The 19,160-nt window shown below is 43.4% G+C and overlaps 1 protein-coding gene across 1 annotated transcript in view; it reads right to left on the reverse strand.

The window, feature by feature from the left end:
* Positions 1–13,409, reverse strand: part of TERB2 (telomere repeat binding bouquet formation protein 2) — a 59,095-nt gene extending 45,686 nt beyond the window's left edge. Inside the window, exons 1-3 of the mRNA XM_063930425.1 lie at positions 13,254–13,409; positions 9,683–9,764; positions 8,008–8,147 (exon numbers count right to left, since the gene is read on the reverse strand). Of these exons, the coding sequence (XP_063786495.1) occupies positions 8,008–8,147; positions 9,683–9,764; positions 13,254–13,317 (286 nt within the window). The 5' untranslated portion in view covers positions 13,318–13,409. The remainder of the gene's footprint in view (positions 1–8,007; positions 8,148–9,682; positions 9,765–13,253) is intronic.
* Between the last annotated feature and the right edge of the window lie 5,751 nt (positions 13,410–19,160).

The following is a 19,160-nucleotide window of genomic DNA, read 5'->3' on the forward strand; positions in this document are numbered from 1 at the left end:
TTTTTAAAAGGCCACCTTCCACATAAATGTTCAAATCTAAGAAATTGACACTACTGTTGCTAATTTCAAATGTTAATGAAATATTGTACTCATTCCTGTTCAATTGTTCACAGAAAAGGGACAAAATCTCTATCACCTCTCCAGATAAAGACTATATCATCAATATACCTTGACCATGATACCTGGTTCGCCCCGAATTGGTTGTTTTGCCAAACATGTTGGGTTTCCCACATGCCCATAAACATGTTGGCATAACTCGGGGCGAACCTGGTACCCATGGCCGTCCCAACTTTCTGGATATAGAAACAATCCTTAAAATGAAAATAATTGTTACGCAAAATAAAATCTACTCCTTTTACTAAAAAATCACATAATTCTGATCCATAATCACTATCCTCCAAATATGTGATGACCGCCTCTATCCCCAGATTGTGATTAATGATCGTATACAGCGAACTTACGTCCGCTGTAACGATATAACAGTTTTCATCCCATTGTACGTCCTTTATAACATTCAAAGCGTCTCTCGTGTCCTTTAAATGGGAACGATTCTTCAATATCAGAGGCTGCAAATGAATGTCAATGAACTCCGACATATTTGCAGTAACTGAATTAATTCCAGACACTATTGGTCTACCGGGGGGATTATGGGCATCCTTGTGGACTTTCAGAAATACATAGATAACCGGTATACTTGGATCTGTAGGTATCAAAAACTGACCCTCCAGATCCGTGATAGTACCGTTATCTATATAGGTTTCAACTAAAGTTGTGAAATTAGCTAAAATTCTTTTGGTTGGGTCTCCTTTTAATTTCTTATATGTATGGCAGTCATTTAATTGGCGTAGCACTTCGGTCTCATATTTATTAATGTCCATTATTACAACCCCTCCACCCTTATCTGTGGGTTTTATTATAAGCTCTTTATTTGATTTTAATTCTCTCAAAGCTTCATTCTCTTTTCTCGTCAGGTTATAAGTAGCCCTTGATGGCTTAAGTGCCTCTATATCCCTAACTAATGAGAAAAAAGTTTCCACAAAGTTCCCCTTCATAAAGGTGGGGTTGAATATAGACTTAGGTCTAAATGGTCTCTTGGGAGTGGTGTCATCTACCATTTCCTCCTCCAACTGTGATTTGCAAGCAAAAAATCTTTTTAATGACAGCTTTCTAATATATTTCTGGAGATCCACATATACATTGAATTTATTCAACTTGGCAACCGTGGCAAATTTCAATTCTTTTTCAAGTAAAGAAATCTCCGATTCCCCTAGTATATGTTTACTCAAATTAAAAATCTTAACTTTATTGTCCACTATGGGAGTCTCCATTTCTTGAGATATCCCACATCCTTCATTGGTGTCCTTCCTTCTTTGTTGTTTTTTCTTTTTGTATCTTTTAATTCTAATTGTTTTCCCTTTCTTCCCCCCTCGTTTTCCCCTATGTTTTCTACCAATTATGTGTAAAGGCGTTCCCTCCTCCCATTTCCTAAAAAAACATCCTCATTCTGAAAACGATTAAAACGATTCCGTTTGTAAGGAGATTCATCCGAATTCCTTAGGTTGTTTCTAGAGTGAGAGGGTATTTATGCCCTCCTCCAGTTATCTGACTCATATCTATTATTCTCTCTAATAGGCATATAGTCCCCCCATCGATCCCTTAGCCTATGTTTATGTAAATCTCTGGAGTGAATCCTCCCTCTATTCTGCCTCCATCTAGATGTTGACTCAGGTCTCTTACATCTCTCATGTGATGTCCTCCTGGACTATAATTGAACATCACGACGATCTTTCTGATTTTTCACCTGTCTTGACATATCTTCCCTTGGAGGGACCGGATGTTTTAACTCTTGGCGGGACTCTCCTATACCATTCTTATCCCTATTAAATTTTTTTGATTTTATTAACATTAATTCCTTCTCATTTTTTTGTAGTCTATATATAATGTTCATCTCCAGCTCTTTATAATCAGACAATTTGGAGAAAGGAGCTATTAAAGTTCTTAACATATCAATTTCCTCCTCTATAACCCTCTAATTTCCTTTCCTTTATTATCAACTCCATTAGACGAAATGAACACCCATCCACAATTTTTTCCCACTCCTTCTTATACTCATCTGTGATGTCAGAAAAAGTGGATGTTTTACTGATCTTCAAACCCTTAGGTATTAACTTATGTGACAGATATTTCTCAAGAGAGGTGACTTCCCACCACAACCTTCCCTCCTTTAGTAGCAATTTCTCCATTTTTCTCATGCTACTCTCTAGGTCATCATCCTCTATAGAGATGATGTCCTCACTTTCCTCAAATAACTTAGTGCACATATTGTGCCTATTCTCTCTTACCGAGAACATGATTATAAGCAGCAAAATCCACTGGTGTCAAAGGTAAAAAATGCACACAGAATAACACAATTTACACCTGCAAGAAATTGCGCTGATGAGCCGCGGGCTAATGGACACTCAAAAATAGGGTGTTTACCATCACCCCAAAAGAACACTCTAAATCATAAAATATTTGAATGTCCCCTCTCCTGCGCTCTCTCAAATAACAAAGGAAGAAAGACTTCACTTATCTTAAACCCGAGGCTTCTTACAGTTTTCCATCGTCTTCATACCCAATAGTATTACCAATGGTAGTATGATGTATATTTCCAAAGGTAGTATATGAAAAAGAACAATTGAACAGGAATGAGTACAATATTTCATTAACATTTGAAATTAGCAACAATAGTGTCAATTTCTTAGATTTGAACATTTATGTGGAAGGTGGCCTTTTAAAAACTCATAATTATACAAAACCAACAGATTCAGGAGGGTATATCCACACCACCAGTTGCCATCATGGCAACTGGTTGGAGTCCATACCGAGTAGTCAACTGCAAAGGCTAAAAAGGAATTGCACGGATAATAAAGTATACGAACAGCAAGCAGAAACAATGTTAAAAGGTTTTTAAAAAAGCGGATATAGTCAGAAAAGTGTTGAAAGAGCTAGAATCAAGTGTGATGGCATTGATAGAAAAGATCTGCTGGCCCCAATAAGAAAATTGAATATATCTGGTAGGGAGAACAAGTATTATTCTATGGCTTTTATCACGAGTTTTAACATCCAACATAAACAAATAGAAAATATATTCAGAAACCATTGGGCAGTATTGAAAGGTGACCCGCTATTGGAAAAACTGCTTCCGGATAGACCCCAGTTTATCTATTGAAAAGCTAAGAACATAAAAGATAAACTGGTTAGGAGTGCCTTTTCACCTCCTAAGGCTAATGTTCGCACCTTTTCAAAAGGTTTCTTTAGGTGCGAGATTTGTCGCATGTGTAAACTGGTTAGTGGTGTTAGCAAATGCACGGAAATTGAAATAAATGGTCAAAATATTAAGATTTATGAATTCATAACTTGCACCTCAGTCAATGTGGTTTACTTCCTGGGGTGCAGTTGTGGATTATTTTACATCGGTAGGACCAGTAGGAACCTTAAAATAAGATTTGCGGAACAACTACGCAATATTAAAAATGGAGTTGAGACGCATGCACTCTCATCCCATTTTAAAAAGATCCATAACCAAGATATGAAACATTTAACAAAGTTTGGTGCTATAAAACAAGTGAAAGGAAATTGGAGGCGTAATAATATGGCTGCAACTTTGGCTAGAGCTGAGATGCAGTACATATATTCCTTGAAAACTTTGATTCCGGGGGGTCTAAACAAGGATTTTGAAGTTAAGTGGTTCCTTGATTAGAATATGCTTTTTTATGTTAACAATGTGGTATAGAATGGGACATATATAGTTAATTGGAAAAAGTGGGATGTTCATTTTTTGTCCTTTTTTCTCACCAGAGAAACTGTGATTCTGAGTGTATTATACTGGACTCACCCAGACGAATCAGAAAATCCTATGGATTTGAATGACATCATCTGAAATAAGATATGACGTCATCACAATACGATGTGAAAAGATCGCTTCTGTATATATATTATTGCAATAGTATACATGTTGGATATAAGATCTGCATTGTTAATAATAATTACAATCTAATGTGAAAAGAATGTTTCTGTACATGTATCGTTGTATTAATATTACGTATGTTGGGTATAAGACCAGATTTTCCATAAAGTATCATGGCGGTTTGTGTATTTCCGCCTAATTCCATTAATGACAGGAACGATACCAGATACTTCATGCGGGCATTACAAAAATGGCTGCTGAGGAATTTCCGGTCAGATCATGTGATCGGATCACCGGATGGAAATAACAGGGACGCTATGTGCGTCACGATGGTCAGGTGACCGGATGATACGTCCGGACTGTTTGGATTTGTATTAAGGATATGGAACTTGTTATAGAAGGAAATTAGGGAACGGACCGGAGTGCACAGGGCACTTCCGGTCACTGGGATCTTTCAGCTCGTAATATTTGTGGTATAATGGTCATGTGACCGGATGATACTGTTTGATCTGTATTAGGGATGTGGAACCTTTTATGGAGGGAAATCAGGGGACAGACCACAGTGCACAGGACACTTCCGGTCGCCGTGATTTTTAGTTTCTAACTTTTTTTAATGAAATAATGTTTTTTAAATAGCGTTTTGGATAAGATGAGATATAACACACTGTTTAGAATAGGATATTGATGTTAGAGAGGAATTTGGAGAAATATGATGTATGAAACTGAACTTGATTGTGAATGAGAGTGGCTCCTCCCAGCAATTAGGAATATTAATGCATAAGGGTATAAATAGCTGGGATGAGGGACTCTGTGGATATGCCTTGAAAAGATCAACGGATTGATCGAAACGCGTTGGATGACTGACAGAATCGATTGGTGGCTGATCGACCAGACGAGGAGAGGACGGGGTGCCCACTGCTTGGAGCTGAATTGTCCCCGGGGACGTGGAACATCTATACAGCCCCTTTTTTGTGCACTTCAAAATTCCAAAATCTGGTAGGAAGCCACCCTCATATGTTTTGGATGTAAAGTGGATTTGTATCATCTTTCCATGTGATGAAGAATTTTACTATTGGACTGCTTCTTAAACATTAAAATAACCATATTTTATTATATGTGTCTGATCATTATACCGTATTCATTGGAAATGGTTATCTTCTAAAAGTTTATGAACTTATCACACTAGATCGAGTTTTTAATTTTCTTTTTCATATACTACCTTTGGAAATATACGTCATACTACCATAGGTAATACTATTGGGTATGAAGACGATGGAAAACTGTAAGAAGCCTCGGGTTTAAGATAAGTGAAGTCTTTCTTCCTTTGTTATTTGAGAGAGCGCAGGAGAGGGGACATTCAAATATTTTATGATTTACCAGGACAATGACCTGATCCTGACATAATTTTTGAATTGCCGTTGTTACTGCCTCTCTTCCCGGAAGAGAAGCTGGCAAGGTCGATTTGAAAAATCAGCATGGGGGGACGTCTTGAAACTCTAGTTTGTACCCATGGGACACTATTTGTAAGACCCATTGGTCCAGGCCAGATTGAATCCAGATTTGGCTGAAAAGTTTCAGATGTGCTCCCATCCGAGCGGACTCCTGCAAGGTAGCCCCAATGTTATGCTGCAGATTTGGCAGAAGCAGATGTGGACTTCTGCTCCTGCGATCCAGGAGACACGGATTTCTTTCCTTTTCCCCTTTCCCCTACCTGCAAAAAAAAGGGGAGACCTTTGGCCTTTTTGTATTTTTTTGGGCCGAAAGGACTGTATGTGAGAGTGATGTGTCTTTTTCGCCGGTGTAGGAGCATAAGGCAAGAATGTCGACTTACCTGCGGTAGCCGCCGAGACTAACGCATCCAGCCCATCACCAAACATGGCCTCACCTTTATACAGGAGAGCCTCCATATTTCTTTTGGAATCTGCATCAGCATTCCACAACGCCCTCCGAGCCGATACTGCCATGGTAGCGGTTCTTGATCCCAAGAAACCAATATATTTCATGGATTCTAGTACGTACGCAGCAGCGTCTTTGATATGACCTAACGTTAGGAGTATCTCGTCTCCATCTATTGTGTCAATGTCTAATGACAAGTTTTCTGACCACTTTTCAATAGCACTACTCACCCACTCACAGACAATGGTAGGCCTGAGTAGTGTCCCATTGGCCACATCAATAAATCACCTCATTCACTTGCGGTCTGTCGGCTCCTTAAGTGAAGCCATTCCATGTGCAGGGAGAAACACCTTTTCTCTTTTATGACAGGGCCCTGTCTAAAATGCGGGGTGACTCCCACCTTTTTTGGAAAAAGGTAAGCTGGCTGATATCCTTTTGGGATTCAGAAATTTCTTTTCAGGAAAATCAGACCTGAGGTGGAGGGAAAATTACATTACTTCTTTACTAAAGTAAACCCTCTCCTTGTGGTAAAAGAGGGGGCTTCGTAACTTCTAACACCTCCTTTATAGCTAAAACATGTTTTGAATGCATTTTTGCTAACTTAGGACCTATTCCTCTGGAATCACTAGTGTCGACACAGGAATCAGAGTCCGTGTCGGTATCAGTTTGTACTACTTGTGCAAATTTGTATGTGACCCAGAAAGGTCCATGTGGATGAAAGGCAGAAATATTAAAAATCACATCTTCAACAGATTATTTTCATTTTCTGTATGAGATTCAGTCCAACCTCTAGCTGATATGATTCACACTATCATATAACCTTTCACCCAGTCAGGCTCTTGGTGTCATATTACACCTCTGTGTCCCTAACATGTCTCCACAGAGTTCCCTGCCACAGAAATATCACACACGTGCAGAACCACACCACAGACACTCCGGGATTTATAGGGGACAGACCCACAGTAAAATCTGTCAGAGGGACACAGATAGGATTTTGCCAGTTCACAACCCAGCACCTGTAACACAATGTCTGTGAAACATAATGCCAACTGACATTCAGCGCTTTTATAATGTTAATCACACAATTATATAGCACCAAATTCACTGTGGCCCCCCTGTTTTGCACCCTGATACTTGTTCAGTAGTGGAGGAGGACCAGTGTTGTCTCTGCAGCCTGAGGAGAGAGGGAAAATGGCGCTGAGCAGTGTGCTGGCTGACTGAGGAGGAAGCTCCACTCTTCAAAGGTGTGTTTCTCCTCAGCTTTTATGAGGTAATTTTTTATACTGGCAGGGGTATGACTGTGCCTCAGCAACTTATGCCCCTTATATATGCCAGTTTCCATAGGTTTCATGCTGCCCAGGGCGCCCCCCCGCGCCCTGCACCCTGCAGTGCCTGTGTATGTGGGCAACATGGCGCGCTGCGCTCCCGCCAGCCGCGCGGTACCTTTAGCCGTCACTTTCTTGATTGAAGATCTGTCTTCTAACACTCACCTGTCTTCTGACTTCTGGCTCTGTGAGGGGGGTGACGGCGTGCTGTGGGAGTGAGCATCTAGGCACGGCTATCGTTCAGTTCCCTTCAGGAGCTAATGGTGTCCTGTCAGCCAGAAGCAGAGCCATGAAACTCTTTAGGAAGTTGGTTCCTACTTCTGCCCCCTCAGTCCCACGAAGCAGGGAGTCTGTTACCAGCAGTTCTCCCTGAAAATAAAAAACCTAACATAAGTCTTTTCAGAGAAACTCAGTAGAGCTCCTCAGAGTGCATTCAGTCGACCTGGGCACATTTCTAAAACTGAGGTCTGGAGGAGGGGCATAGAGGGAGGAGCCAGTTCACACCCAATGAAAAGTCTTTAGAGTGCCAATGTCTCCCGCGGATCCTGTCTATACCCCATGGTCTTGATGTCGTCCCCAGCGTCCTCTAGGACGTATGAGAAATAGGAGCTGAGCCAGATGTTTAATTTTGCTCAAACAAAAATTTTAAAAGTATCTGCAAACTCCTGTCAATACCCCCTGCATGGGATGTAGTTATGTGACCGGCGGTCAGGAGGGCACCGGTCCCAATACCTCCCCCTACATCCTGTCCCCTCACAATCCCGGGTATGAGGCCTGTAACATATAACAAACCTTAACACGCCTCCCATGACATGCATCATAAGGACAGTAACAAACCTTCGTGAAGCGAGGGTGGGGGGAGAATGAAATGCCCAAGTGACACCAGATTCTTGGTTTTAGACTTGGTGCTTGATTTCAGGAAGCTGGAATGGAAAACGGTGGCTTTGTTTTCAACATAGTCCAGACTGTTATATATTCTGAAAGAAATAAGACAGAAAAAAGTAAGCCTACATCTAGCAACTGTCATATTTAAACATTACATACATTCAGGGCCATAACTAGTGGTGTGCGACCGGTGTGGGGACTTGCTTGCATTTTAGACATATAGGTAGGATTCCTGCTCACCCTCAGTACTGAAGGGGTTAAATGGTGTTAACAATATTAGTTTTTCTATGAAAAGGTTTTACAGTGATATGATAAAGTCAGTGGCATGTCCACCAAGGTACATGGCTTCACAGGGCAAAATGGGGCATTTACAGATAAGAAGACCATGCCTACACTACTGTACACATAATAGTAAATGGGATGTAGTCAGGATCTCGGCAGCCACAATTCCAATGGCGAGTATTAGGATTAGGCTGAGAGAGGGGACGGTTAGGGTTAGGCCGCTGAAGGGGACGCTCGGGGGTTAAGGTTAGAATACTCACCAAAATTTGTAATGATTTTGAACATTAGGATTCTGCTGTCAGTATTGGGACTGCCAGTATGGCCGGGATATAGTACCCAATCATTGTAAATGTGCCTGTTTCTATACACATTTGTATACACTGTAAAATAATAAAATAATACCAACTTTATGTTACCTACAAATCAAATTACCCTGAAGATGATGGTATACCAGGACAAAAACATATCAGTAAATAAGTACATTTACTTGATGTTGTAAGAACTTTTACTTGATGTTAAATTCCAAAATGTATTACAATTCTGATTAGTAATGCTTGGAGAGTGCACATGCATTCTGTTTTTTCTCTGTGTGCAGCACTACAAGTCTCAGCATGTTAGCACCTCTCATTATGTTTAGTTAGGGTGTGCAGCCAAACGCCCCCACTCCTATACCCCTATATATTCTATATTGTATATATGTACGTACGTACGTACGTACGTACGTACGTACGTACGTACGTACGTGGAGACTCCTAAAGCCTGAATTGGCGCCCCTACCACCTGCCCCTGATTGTTTTTAATTAGGAACCCTTGCATTTTTTGACTGCACATTGAGCAAGGCATTGTTAATGGTAACAACGGAATACATTTATATAGTATGTCAGTAACGGGGAGAGTTTGGGGTGTGGGGGCCCCTGAGTTGGTTAGGCCTGGCTGCATCAGAGCATCACAAAGTAACACTTCTTTTAGCACTTTACAGCATGCTATTTTTTTTTATCAATGTAACACTTTTAACACACTTATTATTATCTCTCACTCATGTAACACTGGTAATATTGTACATAGTAACTGCTTTTACTTATCTAACACCCCTATCACTTTACTTGCTATCTCTCACTAGTGTGGTGCCTTGGGTGGTTTGGTTGGGCTGGCCTGGGGGTATCCCACGCCCTGTACTTGAACCTTTAGAATGTTATGAACCTACCCGATAATGAGGTCACCTGGACAGGATGGGTAGGCCCATACTTTTGGCCAAAATTATGCATAGAATCTCAATTTTACATGAGGTGCACCTGCATTCTTTTTTTTCTGTCAGTAAGAAAGCAAATTGTTCAGCAACACAGACCTCTGGGTATCACGGTGAGATGCATCACTGCTAAAAAGATAACTGGCATGATGATGAGTTGTGATGACTCCACCTTCAGACTCTACAAAATTAACAGATGTTTGTGAATTATTAAACTGGGATAAGGTTCACATTAAATATGCACACTTATCAACAGAGCAATCAACGTAACTTATTCCAGTGCTCTTCTGCTCAGCTTTCCCTGCTTATATTATAAAGCATTAATTATAATCTGCAATATTACTTTTTTGCTTTAGATAACTGAGTGGGTGCACTAGACATAGAAATGCCTGCAATCTGTGTTTCTCAGAAGAGGGTAATTTCATAAAATGTACATATTGCAGAGAGACTCAAAGATAGGATGGTCAGATGCCAGTAATATTGCATTGTAATGTAGTGCACATAGACAGTACATACTTTATTTTTATGTTTTTGTTATGAATCCCTCTAAAGGCCCATACACACGGTGAGATTCTTGCTATGCCCGATTCTCACTATGCGACAGGGGCTAGGTCGGCACATAGTCAGTATCGCAAGCACACTCAGTATATGCTTGCGATACTGACCATGTGTGATTTTGACTAAGGGGTCCATTCCGAGTTGATCAGGCACTCAGACATGCGGGGGGACACCCAGCGCAGGGCTAGTCTGCCCCGCATGTCTGTGCCACCCCCCCCCCCCTGCAGAAATGCAAAAGCATCGCACAGCGGCAATACTTTTGCATCTCAGGAGTTACTCCCGGCTAACGCAGCTCCCGCGGCTGGCCAGGAGTGTGACGTCACGCAGCCACCGCTGCCCCCCCCCCCAACGGTCCAGCCATGCCTGCGTTGGCCGGATCGTGCCCCGTATACGGCGGCTTAACGCCGCCGTCCGGTCCCCTCCCACCCAGTGACCGCCTCTGCCTCAGAGGCGATTTCTAGGCAACGACAGCTGGCATGCACCAGCGCACTGCAGCGCCGGCGCATGCGCAGTTCCGACCCGATCGCTGCGCTGTGATCGGGTCGGAATGACCCCCTAAGTGTCAATTTTGACTATCTCTTCTACAGAGATAGTCAAAATTGACTTGCCTGCACAGTCTATCAATTCTTGCGATGCCGACCGCACGGGACCGCGCATTGGCATCGAATCGGGATCGCAAGGTGACTTTCACCTTGTGATCTGCACTAACTTTTCTTACGATTTTGACTATATATACAAAAAATCTCACCGTGTGTACACACCATAAGTTTAACTTTCACATTTTTCACCTGCAACTTCTTATTTCACCTACCTTATTATTTTTTTTATGACGTTTAACTTGTGAGAGACATCTGTGCTTCTTTACTTTATGCATCCACTATACAAACTTTGTATAACAGAATACATTTGTGTACTGTCACCTACTTCTATGGATTTTGTATTTCTAACTAGTTTTTCACATAGGAACTTTTTGGCAATTTAAACCAGCACTCCTTTTTAGGCTCATTGTAAGGAATTTTTAGGCTCATTGTAAAGCATCAGAGCTGCAGGGCCGTAACTAGGGGGGTTCTAAGGGGGCATGCGCCCCGGGTGCAGGATTTGAGGGGGCGCCAAGGAGTTACAGAGGAGCAGGTTTTTTTGTTAATTTTTTTAACTGGCAGTGCTGTGCTGCTTCAGTGAGACAGCAGACAGCTCCCAGGGCAATGTATCTGACTCACCTGTCTGCCCGCAGCTGGCTCCGACGCTGTGCGGGTGAGCTCCAGTACCTTAGATCTCTCCCATGTTGGCTACTGTCTTAAACTCTCTTCTTTGCCATGCAATGCTGCGACTAGCATGCGGTGCACCATACAAGCTACTATAGAAGCGCACTGTGCACCCAGTTAGCAGTATCAACCTACGCTTTGCCTCCCAGATGGGGAGATTTGGTGTAGCTTATAGTGGGGTGTAGTGCAGTGATGTAGTGTACCATATAGGGTATGTAATGTGGTCATGTATTGCAGTATATAGGGGCATGTAGTGCACCGATGTGGTATAGCATATAAGGGGATGTAGTGTAGTGATGTAGTGTAGCATATAGGGTATGTAGTGGAGTGCATAAGGCATACTTGCCTACCTGACCCTCTCCATGAGGGAGAAAATGCTCTGTTCCTGGACTTTCCTGGTAATATATGATTGCCATCACCTGTGGTGAGCTAGTTAATTGATAAGAAAGGTGTTTCACCACAGGTGATGGCAATCATACATTACCAGGAAAGTCCAGGAACAGAGCATTTTCTCCCTCATGGAGAGGGTCAGGTAGGCAAGTATGGCATAAGGGCATGTAGTGTAGTGATGTAGTTCAGCGTGTAGGGGATGTAGCATAGTGATGTAATGCAGTGGATAGGGGAGTAGCACAGTGATGAAGTGTTATGATATAGTGCAAAGTATGGGGACACACAGAATGTAATTGAACATGCTGGTGGGGCATGTGACGCATAGGGCATTTGAGGCACATAAGGGAATATTGTCCAGTAGTATCCTCTTTTTTCAAAATGTTTGATAATCTGATTATTTTAGTCTGATAGGTTTTTTTTTTTTGTGGGGGTGGGGGGTAGGGGGGCTCCAAATTACTGCCTTGCCCCGGGTGATGAAAATCCTAGTTTCGGCCCTGAGAGTTGTATCACTGATTACACAACCTAGGGCCTAATTCAGATCTGATCACTGGGCTGCGTTTTTTGCTGCCCTGCAATCATGTCACCGCCTACAGGGGGAGGGTAAAAGCACTGTGCAAGTGTGCGTTCGCTTGTGTTGCAGAGCTGCACAAAAATCAGTTTATAAATTACTCTTCCTGTGCGATGGAATCCTGCTGATCGGGGCTGGAGCTGACGTCTGACACCCTCCCTGAAAACGCTTGAGCCCGCCTGCGTTTTTCCGGACACTCCCTGAAAATGGTCAGTTGCCACCCACAAACGGCCTCATCCTGTCAATCTCATTGCGAACGCCCGTGCAAATGGATCCTTCGCAACATCCCGTCACTGACCGGCAAAGCCCGTTGTAGCTGTGTGACATGCAGGTGCAGTGCATACACATGTGCAGTTCAGATCTGTTTGCCCGCTGTGCAAAAATGCACAGCAACGATCAGATCTGCATTCCCCCCCCCCCCCTGAAACCCAGTACGGCCCTTTATGGCCGGTACAGTAGCAAGAAATACTTCTACCCACGATCACATCGGCATATCAAATTTACACATTACATAATGGCTATGTAAAATAACAAATCCATGCAAGGCCTAAATCATGTATGTAATCTATAAAAATTACTTGGTGACATTACTGCATACTGGCCTACCTGACCCTCTCCATGAGGGAGAAAATATATGATTGCCAACACCTGTGGTGAAACACCTTTCTTATAAATTACCTAGCTCACCACAGGTGATGGCAATCATACATTACCAGGAAAGTCCAGGAACAGAGCATTTTCTCCCTCATGGAGAGGGTCAGGTAGGCAAGTATGAATTACTGTGGTATTTGAGGCTGCACCATAGATCAGATTTATAAATTACTCTAACACATTCTATTTGATTGGATAAACTTTTGTAATATTGTAAATAACATATTGTGTATGTTCTAACCCCACAAGTTGATCAGGTCGCTTTCCACGCTTTGGGAAAACCAGGCCTTACAGCCAAGGAACATTATGTGTGACCCACAAACTGAGTTCTGTATCAAAGGAAGAGAACTATTACAGTATGGCAGCAGCCATGGGAGACCTGTGGTGGATGCTAGATCAGATTTCATGATCATGTGCCCAGCCTCATGACTGGGAGGAGCTAGGCATCTCACTGTCACTCTAGTGTTAACTATATGTACAAAGTGTTGTTGTGTTCTACATATTTCAAGAATCCTTTTTATATAAGAGCTCTGCAAAAATGTTTTGTTTGAAGTATGCTCTTTAAAAGTCACCTAGGGTTTTATATGCTTAGTAATTCACAATTAATGTATTTTTTGGTACTGAAGTGTGTGTGTGTGTGTGTGTGTGTGTGTGTGTGTGTGTGTGTGTGTGTGTGTGTGTGTGTGTGTGTGTGCTTTGCTTTCTAATAAGTAGTGTGTTGTGTGCTTAATAATACAGTGAAAAGAGTGGAGAAATGATCCAATTTCGGTCCTCTTCTTGAGCGATTAGTTTGTAAACGTTATATACCCGTTGGGCAGGATATGCCGGCGGTCAGAAGACTGACCACGGCATCCCAATGCTTAGAATCCTGACATGGGAAGGTATGTATACTTACCCTAATGCCCCCCTACCCCTCCACCCATCCCCACAGCCTAACTCTCCCTGGGGGTGCCTAAACCTAACCCCCCTCCCTGCAGCCTAACCCTACCTACACCGCAGCCCATTCCTAACCCTCCCCCTGGAGCCTAACCTATGTCAGGATGCCGGCATTTTGATCAGTGTCGGGATTCTGGCGTCAGTATTTTGACTGCCGGGATCCAGACAGCTGACAGTGACTCCTATCAGTTTTCATCAGGGGTATAGCAGGAACAGCATGCAAACCACAGTATATAGCCCAAATGGGTTCCAAAACAATTAGAACAATCAATCAATGTGCAAAACACACCCAGGAGGTCACAGCCAACCCCTCGCTAAGCTCATTAGTTGCTAGACTGGCAAAGCAGTCAGTGCTCTGACATGACATGAAATCCCCAGAGAAAAGGGAAAAACAGGGCTAGCTGAAAACCTGCTCTCCACTGTATGCCACTGCGGGGAAAGTCGCAGCAAAGGTGACCAGTATCAGCACACATCTACTGCCACCTAGGGTATCTTGACGCATCAGTGAACAGAGCAAATAATCTTGCACAGCATCTCACAATAAAGAAAAAACAAGTCTACACAAAGACACCAATAATGAAAAAGAGCATAACTGCCCAGCAAAGGGTGGTCTGTCGCTCACATACATAGACTGTAAATACCAGCGTCCTGCATACAAAATGCAAAGCCGTGCAATAACCTCAGCATACACTGCAGGGTACCCTTCGTCACCAGTGAGGCACACAACAAGCTATATATATAGCACAGCTGTGAAAGTGAGCAATTAGAATGGTGTGTGCAGAAAATTAACTGGGGTACTCCCCTGCATCATTGTGAGGCACAAGGCAGTGTATCCAAGATGTGTAACCAAAGTAATTAAAAACAGTATGGCATCACAAAAATTAAACATAAATAAGGAATAGAGTCATACAAAACCATTTTGAGACACAGTAGTCTCCAATGTGTGAATGTGAATATCTCAAGACTTAACACAGTCTGAGGAATCACGAAGGATCACAAAAGAGTCTTTGCTGGTTACACTAGGCGTCTTCCATCTGTACACTAATATACCACGGAAATGGGGATTCAAGCATGATGAGAGTGTGTTACTAACAGTGCTGAATATGTTGCAGATTTTACCTGTGGGCAGCAGTACTGCAGCCCCCCAGGTAAAATCCACCACCACTCTCAGTGTCAGTGAAGACAGATGCAGTCTGTGACTGCTCTGGCTTCACAGTGACTGGCATTCACTTCCTATTGGAAGTCCTACCTGTCAGTCACAGACACACAAGGCAGTCCCATTGGGAGGTATTTTCTCCCACTGAGACTGCCAGACCAGCTGTGAGTAGCAGAGTGTGCTTCCAGTAGGAAGCCACTCCCTGCCTTTCATGCAGCCCAATGCGGCTTCTATGGGCTGCAGCGGATACAGTCCATAGAAGCCGGGCTGGGGGTAGCGGCAGCCCTCCTACTTAAAGTACTGTAAGTAAGTGCAACCGCTGACTACTGCTGTTGATGGACATTATTTTAAACAAAAACTATTTCCTGTTTGAAAACAGGTTTTTCCTCCAAAAGCAGGCCACTGCGATGGGGTCCAACTTGGCTACTTTTGAAAAAGCATTTCAGGGAGATTGTGAAAGCAACGTTAAATTGGACGTGTACTGCTACATTTGTGAGATGTGTCAAAAAATGTCTTACATCTACATATAAATGAGTCCCCCAGCAGTTAGTAAATTCTACTTGTTGATGAAAAGACACTGATTATTTTCAGCTTGCTCATGTATGGAGTTTTACAAGAGGTTCCATGGAAATTGCACTGATGATCCCATTTGAATGTATATATTTCTGTTTTCCTTCTTTCCCCCAAGAATGTAATAGCTACACAATGTGGATAAGGTTCAGTCAGGGAGGTTGCTATCCCCTTCAGGGAGTCAGGGAGATTGCTGCGATTTCAGGTAAGGCTAGTACACACGTTCTTATTTCACCAGAGATGTGTGCTGAGCGATCTATTAGTGACCTCTCAGCACATGTGTACTGAACGAGGGGGGCGCTCATTTCACCCAGCGGGTGAAATGAGCGATGTGCTAGATTGTTGCTGCCTACGGGGCCGCGCATTGCTATCGCTGTGGGGCATACACAGGAGAGATCCGTGCTTAAAATATAAGCAATCTAGTCAGACTGCTTAGTTTTTAAAAACTGATCTCTCCATGTGTACCCCCTGTAGTCTCCCTGACGATCAGGGAGAGTTGGTAAGTATGAAGTATGCACAGGAGTAATATTATTGAATATTATTAATCAGAAGAATAGTAGAATTTTGGAACAAATGTCCAACAGATATTGTCAAAAAACAGTAATCAAGTAATATATCAATAAAAAAATATATATAAAACATATAGATATATAAATATATATAAAAATAAATATATAATAATAATAATAATAATAATAATAAATACTGTATATTAGTTTTGCCTTTAGAATCAGTAACTGTTATTTTCTGTGAATATGTGATGGTTTTATTTTTCTACCAGACTGCAGTTAAAAAAAAAATAGTTGCCAACCTTAATGCTGACTTTCTTATGCATCTAAAATAAGATTTTACTCACCGGTAAATATATTTCTCGTAGTCCGTAGTGGATGCTGGGACTCCGTAAGGACCATGGGGAATAGCGGCTCCGCAGGAGACTGGGCACAACTAAAAGAAAGCTTTTGGTCTACCTGGTGTGCACTGGCTCCTCCCTCTATGACCCTCCTCCAGACCTCAGTTAGGATACTGTGCCCGGAAGAGCTGACACAATAAGGAAGGATTTTGAATCCCGGGTAAGACTCATACCAGCCACACCAATCACACCGTATAACTCGTGATACTATACCCAGTTAACAGTATGAACAATAACTGAGCCTCTCAACAGATGGCTCAACACTAACCCTTTAGTTAAACAATAACTATATACAAGTATTGCAGACAATCCGCACTTGGGACGGGCGCCCAGCATCCACTACGGACTACGAGAAATAGATTTACCAGTGAGTAAAATCTTATTTTCTCTGACGTCCTAAGTGGATGCTGGGAATCCGTAAAGACCATGGGGATTATACCAAAGCTCCCAAACGGGCGGGAGAGTGTGGATGACTCTGCAACACCGAATGGGCAAACTCTAGGTCCTCCTCAGCCAGGGTGTCAAACTTGTAGAATTTAGCAAATGTGTTTGACCCCGACCAAGTAGCTGCTCGGCAAAGTTGAAGAGCCGAGACCCCTCGGGCAGCCGCCCAAGAAGAGCCCACCTTCCTCGTGGAATGGGCTTTTACTGATTTAGGATGCGGCAGTCCAGCCGCAGAATGTGCAAGCTGAATCGTACTACAGATCCAGCGAGCAATAGTCTGCTTTGAAGCAGGAGCACCCAGCTTGTTGGGTGCATACAGGATAAACAACGAGTCAGTTTTCCTGACTCCAGCTGTCCTGGAAACATAAATTTTCAGGGCCCTGACTACGTCCAACAACTTGGAAGCCTCCAAGTCTGTAGTAGCCGCAGGCACCACGATAGGTTGGTTCAAATGAAAAGCCGATACCACCTTAGGGAGAAACTGGGGACGAGTCCTCAATTCTGCCCTATCCATATGGAAAATCAGATAAGGGCTTTTACAGGACAAAGCCGCCAATTCTGACACACGCCTGGCCGAAGCCAAGGCCAACAGCATGACCACTTTCCACGTGAGATATTTTAATTCCACGGTTTTAAATGGCTCAAACCAATGTGACTTTAGGAAATCCAACACCACATTGAGATCCCAAGGTGCCACTGGAGGAACAAAAGGGGGCTGAATATGCAGCACACCCTTAACAAAAGTCTGAACTTCAGGCAGTGAAGCCAGTTCTTTCTGGAAGAAAATCGATAGAGCCGAAATCTGGACCTTAATGGAACCTAATTTGAGGCCCATAGTCACCCCTGACTGTAGGAAGTGCAGAAATCGACCCAGCTGAAATTCCTCCGTTGGGGCCCTTCTGGCCTCACACCACACAACATATTTTCGCCATATGCTGTGATAATGGTTTGCGGTCACTTCCTTCTAGCTTTAATCAGCGTAGGGATGACTTCCTCCGGAATGCCCTTTTCCTTCAGGATCCGGCGTTCAACCGCCATGCCGTCAAACGCAGCCGCAGTAAGTCTTGGAACAGACAGGGCCCCTGCTGCAGCAGGTCCTGTCTGAGCGGCAGAGGCCATGGGTCCTCTGAGATCATTTCTTGAAGTTCCGGGTACCAAGCTCTTCTTGGCCAATCCGGAACAATGAGTATAGTTCTTACACCTCTTCTCCTTATTATCCTCAGTACCTTGGGTATGAGAGGAAGAGGAGGGAACACATAAACCGACCGGTACACCCACGGTGTCACTAGAGCGTCCACAGCTATCGCCTGAGGGTCTCTTGACCTGGCGCAATATCTTTCTAGCTTTTTGTTTAGGCGGGACGCCATCATGTCCACCTGTGGCCTTTCCCAACGGTTTACAATCAGTTGGAAGACTTCTAGATGAAGTCCCCACTCTCCCGGGTGGAGGTCGTGTCTGCTGAGGAAGTCTGCTTCCCAGTTGTCCACTCCCGGAATGAACACTGCTGACAGTGCTAACACGTGATTTTCTGCCCATCGGAGAATCCTTGTGGCTTCTGCCATTGCCGTCCTGCTTCTTGTGCCGCCCTGTCGGTTTACATGGGCGACTGCCGTGATGTTGTCTGACTGGATCAGTACCGGCTGGTTTTGAAGCAGGGGTTTTGCCTGACTTAGGGCATTGTTAATGGCCCTCAGTTCCAGAATATTTATGTGTAGGGAAGTCTCCTGACTTGACCATAGTCCTTGGAAGTTTCTTCCCTGTGTGACTGCCCCCCAGCCTCGAAGGCTGGCATCCGTGGTCACCAGGACCCAGTCCTATATGCCGAATCTGCGGCCCTCTTGAAGATGAGCACTTTGCAGCCACCACAGCAGAGACACCCTGGTCCTTGGAGACAGGGTTATCAGCCGATGCATCTGAAGATGCGATCCGGACCACTGGTCCAACAGGTCCCACTGATAGGTTCTTGCATGGAACCTGCTGAATGGAATTGCTTTGTAGGAAGCTACCATCTTTCCCAGGACTCACGTGCAGTGATGCACCGACACCTGTTTTGGTTTCAGGAGGCCTCTGACTAGAGATGACAGCTCCTTGGCCTTCTCCTCTGGGAGAAACACTTTTTTCTGGACTGTGTC

This window comes from Pseudophryne corroboree, chromosome 6, assembly GCF_028390025.1.
Source record: "Pseudophryne corroboree isolate aPseCor3 chromosome 6, aPseCor3.hap2, whole genome shotgun sequence".
NCBI classification, from domain to species: Eukaryota; Metazoa; Chordata; class Amphibia; order Anura; family Myobatrachidae; genus Pseudophryne; species Pseudophryne corroboree.